Raw genomic sequence first — 12,702 nt, forward strand, 5'->3', positions numbered from 1 at the left:
GATTTTATTAATTAATTATTAATTAATTAATTTATTAATGACACGGAGGCCGCTCTCATAATATCCTCCAAGCGACAACCAATCAAGGAAGCCTTAGAAGCCATTGCCCCATGAACCAAATAAGGCGCAAACACATAGGTATCAATACCTGCTAGAGACATAAAGTATTTGACCCACCAGGCTAGGATAGACACCAGAAGATGCGACTTTTGGAAAGAGATGAAGAGTTCCCGTTTCAAAGGATTCCGTAACGTAGTGGGACGAAGTTCATACTCCTATAAGTATGCAACAGGGCAAAGGAGAGATCTTTTAGGGAAAGCTGGGTATAAAACGATTTTAGAGGAGGTTTTTGTCCTCTGAGAAATGTCAAAGAGGACACCTTCTGGAGTAAAGGAACAAGCAACCACATCAAGAGCTCATACGTCAGAAACCCTCTTGCAAGAAAAAAATTAAAAACAATAGAGACGTCCCACAAGACAGAGTATTGTGGTACGAGTGGATGGGCAAAAAAATTTCTAAGAGAAGTCGAAATATGACAGGATGTCAACCGACAGGCGTCCCATCGAAACTTTGATGACCAGCAGAAACGGACGATTGGTAAGGTCGGTAAGGTTCACAGTTCGATAGGCTTTACCTTCATCATACAGAGAAGTCAGAAAATAAGGACAGACATAAAAGAAGCCGATATGGGATCCAAATCTAATTTCATGCACCAACTATGACATCTGCTCCAGGCATTTTTATAAGTCTGTCTCGTGTCGGGTGCTCATGCGTTCTCAATAAGTCGGAGAGTTGATTGCGAAACTCCCTGGACCGACCAAGGTGCCCTGAAATCAACCACAGATGCAAGAGACCTTGGAGAACAAGGGGATGAGTCAGACTGTCTGGATCCTGAAGAATACACTTGCGAGATGGAAGGAGACTTGGAAGGTCGATAGCCATCTCCTGAAGCAGAGGGAACTATGGTTGGGACGGTGATAGAGGAGCCACGATCACCAGGTGCCGGATTGGCGACGTAGATGGAAAAGGCAACGGGGAATCAGTGCAGAGCGTAATTTCTTGAGGAAGACTAATCTTGGGAGAAATCATTCATAGCCAGTGCTGTCGGATCTGGTCTCCAACTGAAAAAATGAGGAAGTTAAGCATTCAAACGAGAAGCGAAAAAGGTCTATTTCAAGACTGTGGAATCCAAGTGCCAGTCGCTGGAATCTCTGAGTTGGCGTGAATACCAGTCCACCGTAGTGTTGGAGAGACCTTGAATATATTCTGCTGTGACTGAAATGCCGTGCTTTAGGCAAAATTGCCAGAAATCGCGAGCCATGTAGGTCAGAATTTAATATTTTGTGCCTCCAGGTGATTGATGTAGCGGACAGCTGACACGTTGTCCATCTTCAGAAGGATAGCGCATTGGACTTGAGTTGGGGAGAAACTGCGGACTGCAAAAGAACCGGCCAGAAGTTCCAAACTATTGATGTGGAGTGTCGATTCCAAATCTGACCCATCTGCCCTTGGTGGAAATATTTCCGCATTGAGCGCCCCAACTGGGCAACTTGCGTCGGATTTGTTTATCAAATCTGGAGCTGTACAGAATATGGTGCATTAATTACAAGCTTCTATGTGAAGAAGCCACCATTGGAGTTCGTCCTTCAATTCTGAGTCCAGAGTTACCATATCCGTGTATGATGCGCTGCCCTTGAGATGAAGTTTGTAATCGTTGTAGGGCTTGATAGCTAAGAAGACCTTGAAAAATGGCCTGTATAGATGCCGCTAGAAGGCCTAACATTCTCGACAGTTGTTTGAAAGAGAGTAGAGAGATTGCTAGTGTTCGCCTATCTCCTTCTTGATATTGGCTAATTTTGGCACTGGAAGGTTTGACCCAGAAGTTTGATTTGTTGCATGGGAACGATAATGAATTTCTACCACTTGATCAGGAAGCCTAGGTTTTCTAACAGAGTCAAAGTCCAGGCAAGGTATGTCAGGATTAATTTAATAGACTGAGCCAGAATGAAAATGCACCATGGACCCGAAGAAAGTCAGAATGGGAGACACCTGAATTGCATTTCCTGCCCTACCATGTGAACTGCAGGAAGTTCTTGATCTTGCTGAAATCTTGATGTTGGACTGTGATAGGCACTGTGAGATATGCATCCTGCAGATACAATTTGGCCAATCTGCTGGTTGGAGAAGATCCCTTAAGCAATGCTCTCCTTCCATCTTGGAAGTGCTGATATGCCTCATAACCATTGAGCTGTCTCAAATTTATCACTGGACGGACACCTTCGCCTTTTTTGGGAACCAAGAAAAGGTTGCTCATGTAACCCAGGGTATGGGCCGGAATCTCAACGATGGCTTGTTTGCGCATCAGTTCTTTTATTTCCAGGAAGACAAGGTCTGCGTCTCGTTGGGGAAAAAAAACAACTATTTCCCTCAATGGGGAACATTGAACAGGTAGAGAAAGGAAGTCTATGCAATAGCCATACACAGTGTGAAAAACCAAAGCATCTGATGAAATGAGGGACCATACATGGGAAAAATGTGTGAGCTTGCCCCCCACTATTAGTAGGTAAGAATGGAGATTGTGAAGACTTACCATAAATTCTTCATCCTTTTGGGCCACTAACAACCTAGGGTCAACCACGTTGTGGGAAGAAGGTTGGTATAGTGCATTGTTCAAAGAAATTGGCTCGGCCAGTATAAGAGCCTTGGTTCTGTCTAAAAGAACTTCTGTTTATTCAGCTAGACAGATGGCTTTTGGCTTTTCTGGCCCCAGCAAAAACTCTAGGGTTAAATAACTTGCGCATCTTGGATATCGCTTTATCTAGAGCAGGTGTGGCTAGGGCTGTATAAAACAAAAGTGATTTAACTCCTAAATAGAAGATAATTGAGCATTGAAACTGCAGGGTCATGATCTATATACTTCATTAAGCTAAAGTTGTTCTGATGTCTATAGTATCTCTTTAATACTTGCCTCACTACTCACACTTCTACAATCTTTAGAGATTTTGTAAGCTGTTTCTGAATGTCTATGTCATTAGCTTTAATACAGTTAGACTTGGCAAATAATCCTGCTGTTGATACAAAGCTACTGAGAAAATCCTCTGCAGTACTAAACAATCCTCTGCAGTACTAAACAACATATTCCTATAGTTATAATTGAATGAATTAATGGACCAAGTGGATTTAAACATATCTAAATATCCATTGACCGGTTTGTTCAAAAATAAAATTTCCGAGAGAAGTAACACTTTTTTAATTAAATATGACTCTCGTTAAATATTTTTACTACAGATATCTGGGCATTATTAGTCTTTTTTTTTTTTAAATTAACGGTGCATTGTAAAATAGTAGGATAGTTCTAATTAGGCTATTTATCTTTTCTTAGGTCATTACCATGTCTCATTGAGATAAGCAATATGAACACACATCCATTTCATTATAAAAATCTTTCAGGCCAAAACCTGCAGGTTTCAATTACAATAAGCTATGTCTCTTCTTCTCTATGTGTAAACAGAAACAACATCCTGTAGATTGAAAGGAAAAAAAATATCTTTATTTGGGTATTGTGGTGATGTGACAATTATTCAAATCTTAAACTTCACACATTTTTTTTTTTTAAATGTGTTCCACAAATGGTTGAGTTTGCAGGAAGAAAAAACTTTAATTGGAATGTTTTCATCCAAATGACTGTGAAAGTAATTTCTCAATCAATTACCGGTGTAGGCCAGTGTAGGCTTCAGTTATCAAATTAAGCATTCCTTCATTTTCTTCTTTTCCATGTTTCATCCAGAAATTTTCAAACAGATAATTGCACGTTCCTGAAATTCCCAAATTAGACGAGTTAGGCACGTTCTCACATATACAATGGTTAATGCTAAAATAACTGTTATATGATAAATTGGTGTGATTTTAGAATCTTTTAAATAATACATTTGATTTTTTGTTTTTTTAAGTGATAAGAACAAAAGAAGAACAAAGACTGTAAAGAAAACAATAGAGCCCAAATGGAACCAAACATTCAATTACTCACCGGTTCATCGGAGAGAATTTAGGGAACGAATGTTGGAAATAACACTTTGGGATCAAGCTAGAGTTCGGGAAGAAGAAAGTGAATTTTTAGGAGAGGTAATTCGCACTCCCCATATGCAATGATGGTAATAATGTTAAATGATACTAAGCGTACTAAACTACAATGTTGTCAGTTTTCGAGGATACAATTCCCACTAAAATAAAAATAAAAAAGTGTGTTGTAAATAAAATCAGCTCACCTATGGTAACTGAACCAGATTAATTTGTATCATTGTTGGAGACTCTTCTTAGTACTGCATAATATGTTTTATCAGAAAAAAACTCAGTTTCCCTCAAATCTTGTATGCTTTCAGTTAGATAGATTGATGGATAGATTTTGATTTCTTTTGGATTATTATGGTTATCTCTCCTGTTTCATTCAATAGATTTTAATTGAATTAGAAACTGCACTATTAGATGATGAGCCACATTGGTACAAGCTTCAAACACATGACGTGTCCTCCCTGCCACTACCCCACCCTTCTCCATTTATGCAACGGAGGCAGCTGCACGGAGAGAGCCCAACACGGAAGTTACAGCGTAAGTTCCTATGTATTGCCAATTCAACCTGATGGTCATAGAAAACTTGGCCACTGTATCGAATATTTTCATTAAAAAAATACAACTATGGCTCTTGAGCCTCAGGATAATCTGATAACAAAATGACCAATTTCTTACATCTATAAATGGTACAGAATGTAGTGTTCTAAAAGAAGGGCCCTAGAGAATCTAAAAGGAATATATATATATATATCTCCAATCATTCATTGTAAATATCTGTTGGAGGTATATAATTATAACAGCTAAAATTAAGATAAAAAGCACAACATGTTTATTAAAAGTAATAAAGTATTATAACAGTACATTAATAATGAAAACATGTCAAATGAGAAGAATCGGACTTACTTGTGGGTAGCCTCAACAACAGTACAACGTTATGAATCTCTACAATCCACTGGCTGAAGAACATCAAAAGTTTCAAACCAAATACATTCCTGAATTTTATACAAAGTAAAATAAGTAGATTTAATTACAGACATCGGGTCAAACATTTCATATTATTATCATAACAGTTTTTTAAGTTATATTGTCTTTAATTAATTTTCGTTAATGCAATGGTCTCATTGTTTTGTAAATGTTTTCTGTTGGAAAGACCATCGAGCAATCAAAGCGGTTTTCTACTTTGATTGACACTGTATGCTGCGAAATACAAGTGTTGTGTTTACATGCATGAAAATTATATGAAACATTATAAAAACATGTAAATTTTACAGTTTAAAAGTCATCAAGTTGGCTGTTGTGACATGCTGTCGATCAAAAAATGAAATCAGTTTTACTTCTTTTCCTACGTTTGTGAAAGATTAATTAGGAAAGTGATGTCACCTGGGATCAATGTTATTGCAGCCAACATGTACACTGATCAGCCACAACATTAAAACCACTGACAGGAGACGTGAATAACACTGATTATATATTTACAATGGAAGCTGTATAGGGGTGGGAATATTAGGCAGCAAGTGAACAACCAGTTCTTGAATTTCTTGTGTTGGAAGCAGGAAAAAGGGTCAAGCAAATTTATCTGAGTGACTTTTACAAGGGCTGAATAGTGATTGCTAGACGCCTCGGTCAGAACATTTCTAAAATGGCAGGTCTTCTGGGGTGTTCCAAAAGTCTTGCAAGGAATGACAACTGTTGAACTGGTGTCAGGATCATGGGCAACCAAGACTCATTGATGCAAGAGGGGAGCGTAGGCTAGTCCATCTGATCTGATCATACAGAAGAGCCACTGTAGCTTAAGTTACTGAGAAATATAATGCTGGCCATGATAAAAAAGATGTCAGAACACACAGTGCATCACAGTTTGTGGTGTATGACACTGAGTAGCTGCACACCGGTCAGAGGGTCCATGATAACCAGTGCCCACTGCTGAAAGTGCCTTCAATGGGGACGTGAGCGTCGGAGTTGGACTGTGGAGAAATGGAAGAAGGTGCCTAATCTGATGAATCACGTTTTCTTTTATATCAGGTAGATGACCAGGTGTGGGCATTGGTTACCCGGGGAAGTGATGGCAGCAGGATGTATTATGGGAGGAAAACAGGCCCGTGGAAGCAGTGTTATGCTCTGGGCAATATTCTGCAGAGAAACGTTGGGTTCTGTCATTCATGTGGATGTTTCTTTGACATGTGCCACATACCCAGAGATTGTTGCCGATCACACACCCCTTCATGGCAATGGTATTCCCTGATGGCAGCCACCTCTTACAGCAGGATAATGCACCCTGCCACACTGAAAAAATTGTTCAGACATGGTTTGACAAGGAGTTCAATATGTTCCCTTTGCCTCTAAATTTCCCAGCTCTCAGTCAAATAGAGTATCTGCGGGATGTGCTGGAATAAAAAATCTGATCCATCGAGGCCCCACCAACTTGCAGGACTTAATGAGTCTGCTGCTAATGTCTTGGTGCCAGATACCACAGGACACGTTCAGTAAAGTCCATGCATCCACGCAGCAAAGCTGTTTTGGCAGCATGAGGGGGACTTACACAATATTAGTCAGGTGGTTTTAATGATGTGACTGATTAGTGTAAATCATAATTCAAATTTATATTATTGCTATTATTATTTTTTTACGTTATCCTTTTTTTTTTTTTTTTAGGAAAGCCATGCAGCAGGGGTGTCTCACATCTTCTTTAATTTTATAAAAAAAATTTAAAAGCATTAAACCTGAAATAAACACTCCGTATAGTATCGTAAGGAACTTAAAAAAAAATATATTACAATTGATGTAGATCTACTGACCATAGCTTCTTATTAACAAATGACATTAACAGACAAATCTGCAGAACAGACCCCCCTGCTCCATGTATGTATTTCATAATGTTTTCCCCATGACATCTGTTTATATTAATATTTGTTTTCCAGATAAAGGCTCATATTCATATAATTCAGGTAAAACTCCAGCACGTGAGCATTCCGCATTGCATGTTTCCATATGCACAGTCTGGTATAACAGTACAGATGCCCTACTCGTCAATCTGCACTACATGTTGGACTAAAACAACCTGACAGCCTAGAGTGATTTTTTTAAAGTGAATCTGTCACCTAAAAATAATCTCGAAATCCGTTATTATAATTAAAATATAATTTCTTTCTCTCACAGTCACCAGTTTTATATATTAACTTGACTGTTGACTGACTTCACTTACATTAGTGTTATCAAGAAGTAATTCGCATGATGAGCTCGTTTGAGCAGGGTCATCGTCAAACTATTGTCCCTGTAACATTTTGTGATTCCCATTTATTGTTAAATTTCCCCCTTTATAATATTGTAGAGTGTTGCCGAATACGTATATATATATATATATATAAATGACAATAATAATAATTATTATTATTATAATACATAATACATAATAAAGCAAGAAGCAAATTCTGAAAAGAGATGTTTGATGTCAAAAAACAAAAATATCCAAGAAATGAAGACCCTTTAAACATTTTGTTAATTCAATATATAGTATGTTTTCAGATCTATTGACTAACGTGAATTTGTTTTTGAGTGGTAGATGCACTTTAAATATGTTTGACACTTTACAAATTGAAGCTGAATTCCATCACACGCACCAATTCTTAATACTTTTTATCCACAATTTTTCCTGGTAATATCAGAGTAACATTTTCGAGATAACTCTATCGCAGTTAAACAAATCAATCCCCTATTCAGTAACACGTGGGTTGGAGTTTGAGCATTCCGCTACAGTTATACCACAATCTGTACATATGTTTTACTGTGTAACCCTTCATAGGCGTGCACAAGGGGTGTGCCAGGAGTGCCCAATGGCACCATAATGTAGGGTCAAATGGCCTTCAACTCCACTGAGTAGGTCTCTGTCTGCCCTTTTGCATGAGTTTGGATTAGCTTGCTATGTTTTTGAAAAACTTAAATCATGACAATCTTTGAATACACTTACTTACTACTAAAGCAAAAATATGCATTTTGTACCTTACATTTAAACAGTATTTTTAAAGTAAAGTTTCGATGGTAATGTTCTTTGGGTGCACACCCAATTTTAATGTGCTGGGCACGCCTATGTGAACCTTATTTCCTAATAGATTTCCTTGCTTGCTTGAAACAAAACCTTGCGGATCTACATACCTAGTTTATTTAAAATTGAATTAAATCAACTTACTTCAGTTACATAAAGAATAAAGATATTTGGTAACAGTTTTGATAAGATTTATGATGTTTGATTGGAGAGTTGTTGTTTATAGGGTTTGAGTGTGGATGGAGCCACACAAACGCTTCTGAAAACCCTCTCTACGATGAGTACTTGGTCTTCACAGTTTCCTTCTGGATGCACACAATATTTCTGTAGTGCATTCTGGTATTTTGACACTGACTAGTCTTGACCACGTGTACCTTTGTTATTTCAGACTTTGGCCAGTGATATTAATCTGGAGTAGCTCTGTTTTCATGACCTTTGACACGTTTCTTGTTTACTCTGTCTATATGTTGTTTTTTTTTTTTTGCATAAAGCCTAGACAACCCTAAGGACCGGTAAGGTGGCTTGATAATATGATAGGTAGGGGGAAATAAGGTGGGACTAGGACTAGGAAGTTATATAGCCCTGTGGAGGAGTTTGGAGCAGGAAAAGAGATAGATAATGCAGGGAGGGGCTGTTACCATTCACTATACAAATATGTAATTAAAGAATGTAATAATTTGTAACAGCGCCAACTTAGTGCACCATATGTGGACATAATTTATTCAGCTCCATGTATGGGTACTGCGGTGGTTGCTCAGTTTTGATACAGTGGGGCAGTTTTAATGCTTTAATTTGGAATGAAAGCTGCAGATGTTAATAAGGCATTGTGTTGGCGTGTAGTTTATTAATACGGGTTTATATGCTCTCAGTTCATTCAAGGATTCGTTCTAATAATGCAATGTTTTAATAATGCAATAATTTTTTAATAATGCAATAATGGTAGGGTTTAGGGTCAGGCGTAGGCTGGAATACACAGCAATATTTTATGAGGGGCTTTAGTCACTATATGTGGGATGGTATGTAAAATTACCCTTGTACTGCAACCCTTGGTCTTTTTTCCTTTATTTTAGCATTTGAATGGACAACAGAAAATATGTATAGATTTTATAGAAAAGATGTATCTTGGAATGAAATAGCGTGTAGGAATTTAGTTGCTTTTTGTTAACTGGGTAGTTGGATTTTGTGATTAGCTAAACATAGAGGTCTATCACTAAAGAATGAGAGGCAGAAAAGTTTAGTGTGGAGTAAAAATTGGAAAATTAGCTCCTGTTAGTGTTTTTCTTCAACATTATTTTAAAGTCTAAATGTTGCATCATAGCTGTGAGCTGACAATAGTAGACTGTTTTATGAATATAACTCTAGTTAGGTATAAACTGTGACAGACCGCCTTGCACCCTGACTGGGTACCTCCATCAATCGCTGCTTCCTAGTAATCCTTGAGTACCATAAGCACCATACCGGGCACCATAACCATCTTAAACCCTACAAACCGCTGCAGCTTGGTTGGGGTCTCGCTGTCCTCTACCCACCCTGGATCCAAGACCAGGATCCAGCTTCCAGTGGGTAGACCTCTCCTAGTCCAGAGAGCTAAGAAGGCTGCTCTTACTAGAGCAAGTGTTGTAATCCAAGGGAGTATAGTGATCATAGCAATACCCCATAAAGTGATAATAGCAATCTGAATATAGCTCTCCAATCCCCCAAACATGAGCCTAGACCTCATGAAGGGGTAAAGCATTCTGTTTAATGGCAGCCACAACTGGCCTAATATGCAGCTCCCCATGCTGAACATACTTGGAGATGGAAGTGCCAGCGGTGTTCTCACCGTCAAGTGTCCAATTTGGCTTCCATACACTCGACGACCAAACACCGCTATACGCGTGCGCGGGAACAAGATGGCCGCCACCTCATGTTCGGCCATACGAAAGGTGACCACCCAGCTGACTGTTTAGAGTGTTGCAGTTAAAGAGGTCAATAAGGTTAATAGGCAGCACACGTTGGTCCAAAAGTTTGGGAGTTGGTTCGAACAGAATACTCCTGATCCATTCGGTAAGTCCTATATACCGAATCAGACAAGGGAAAAGGCACAAACAAAGCCTTTTCAAGGTCCTGAACCAAAGTCTAACACATGGGCCACAGTCCTAAAGTAAGAGGCTGGCCTACACGCCCCTCCAAGAACCTGTGACGAGGTTCAGTTCGTCACAAGTACCACATCTTTTAATGAGCTATATCACTTAAACAGTGGATGTAACAGATCACTGGTGTAATCCAAACAATTTCAAATGGTACAAAAATAGGATAATGCAGTCAAACACTCTCGATTACAGTCTTAAGTAAAAACACATTTTTAGTGTATTTTATTTCCAAACTCGTCAACAATCTGATCCTCTCTGTAGCTCTTCTATCAGTGAAAGACTATGAGCAATCTGACCCTCCTATGCTAACGCTACTGCCCCTAGCTGCCATGGTAATGATATAGGGGGAGGTTGGGGTTAGGAGAGAGGACATGGGTGGCACGGAAGGGTGGGTTGTGTCATAATTGGACACCTGTCCCCAGCACATTGTGGGTGTTGATGACCGGTATCCAATATGCACAGAGCTGACATTAGCCAACCCGGAAATTTTGTTCCTGGCTATCTAATGGCACCCCAATGACGATGCCAGAGGTTGAGATACACCTCCGGCAGCAGAATGCTAAACTCTTTACATGCAGTGTTTAGTTGCAAATCGCGGAACATACAGACTCCAGGCACCATGACTACTTTAAAGCACTAAGGTAGTCATGATGCTTCAACCCCTTAAGGACCAAACTTCTGGAATAAAAGGGAATCATGACATGTCACACATGTCATGTGTCCTTAAGGGGTTAAGTAAAATTTTAACCTGAGTGGAACATTGTATTTTGTAATAGAATATCTGGAGACCAAGTTGGTATCATGGCATATGTTGACCGTAGTACTTTAAGGGATGCTTATCGGGTTGTTTTAACTTCTACTGCCGTCCCTGTTGATGAGAAGTTTGGTGTCCAATTAGTGATTATAAAGAATATCTATGATGAGTAGTTACACATTGGTAATAAAATATAATTATCATGATGATGATAACTCATAAAATATGTTGCTTATTCCTCCATAACAACTAACACGAGCTTACTCATACTTTTGTTGTGAATTAATGTGTTTCTGCCAAAATGTTTTTTGTTTTTTATAATAACAAGTGTGAAATTATCCCTTACTAATCTCTTCTAGATATACCCTTCCCTCTGACTAGTTACTAAAGCTCTAGATCTTAGTGTTGATTGCTTTGGCGTTTTTTGTTTTTTTATTATTATTATTCACAGCTTTTATTTATTTGGTATGAATGAGTTGATATTTACTCAAGTTTCTTTCTGCAGGATCTAAGAGAATAAGTGACAGCGAGGTGTCAGATTATGACGGCGATGATGGAGTTGGTGTTGTTTCAGGTAAGAGTCTCACATTTCAGTTTGCATTTGAGGTTCTAATTATCCATGGTATAGGTTGTGGATGTTTTATAAAAGCTCCAGATATTCCCTCAAAGTCCAATATCATGTACCAGGGAATGCCGAAAATGTATTTACTAGGTCTAAAATATAAAGGCATTGCCTACTTACCTTCTCCTTAATGAGATTCCCCTTAATTATTTATGGGAAAGAAGACATATTCCATAGCTTAACCAAAATGAAAAAAAAAAAAGTCCCGTAAAAAAAAGCAAAAACAATTTACAGGTTTATTCACTAAAGCGAGAATTCAAAGGGAATTCAAAGTTAAAGGGATACTATAGGCACTCAAACCACTTCAACTCTTTGAAGTGGTGTGGGTGCAGTGTCCCATCACCTTTAACCCTGAGCATGTAATTATTGCAATTTTATCTAAACTGCAATAATTACCTGCTAGGGTTATTTCCTCCTCTAATAGTTGTCTACTTTTAATCGGCTAAATGCAGCTGGACGTCTTCACACTGTGCACGCTATGCATAAGGACTTCCAGCATCACGGGAATCCCCATAGGAAAGCATTAAATAATGCTTTCATATGGGGAAATCCTAATGCGAGCGCGGCCATTGCCACGCATGCACATTAGGTCTCCTCCACAGGCTGACGTCGTCAGGGGAGGTGTGAAGGCGGACCCGAGCCAGTGCCGATGAACATCAACGTTGGACTCAGGTAAGTGACAGAAGTCCTTCTGCACCACAGAGTGAGTGGGGTGGGGTAGGCCTTGACGGAGGGGGAATTATAGCACTATAGTTTCCCTTTAATTTCAAATTCAAGGTAAAATATCTGGATTGGAAAAATTCAGTTTCCATTTTGGCTACTTTGATCTTAAATTCGAAATTCACCTCGAATTCACTTGAATTCTCATTCCCTGTTAATGTCTTTCATTGCCCACGTCCGCGCATCCACGCACGCACGCGCGCGCACACACACACACAAGGGCATCATTTCTTCAGGGCTACCTATTGACCCGTTGTTAGATCACTTCGTTTGTTGGATTTCCCTTTCATTTTCTTTATAGAGTTTGGTCAATAACTGCTGAGGCTATCACTAGCTGAAAACTGTTCCAAACAGTGTGTACTTTGAT

General features: G+C 38.9%; 1 protein-coding gene across 11 annotated transcripts in view; it reads left to right on the top strand.

Annotated features, from left to right (window-relative positions):
- RIMS2 (regulating synaptic membrane exocytosis 2) overlaps nt 1-12,702 on the top strand; it is a 627,382-nt gene that overhangs the window by 396,418 nt on the left and 218,262 nt on the right. For 10 of the 11 annotated variants that reach the window (XM_063451153.1, XM_063451154.1, XM_063451156.1 and 7 more), the window contains 3 exons: nt 3,951-4,122; nt 4,452-4,605; nt 11,499-11,567. In XM_063451153.1, coding sequence (XP_063307223.1) covers nt 3,951-4,122; nt 4,452-4,605; nt 11,499-11,567 — 395 coding nt within the window. Of the gene's footprint in view, nt 1-3,950; nt 4,123-4,451; nt 4,606-6,986; nt 7,014-11,498; nt 11,568-12,702 lie in introns of all 11 variants that reach the window. The other variant, XM_063451151.1, reaches the window with a different exon arrangement.

This window comes from Pelobates fuscus, chromosome 4 (genome assembly GCF_036172605.1).
Source record: "Pelobates fuscus isolate aPelFus1 chromosome 4, aPelFus1.pri, whole genome shotgun sequence".
NCBI classification, from domain to species: domain Eukaryota; kingdom Metazoa; phylum Chordata; class Amphibia; order Anura; family Pelobatidae; genus Pelobates; species Pelobates fuscus.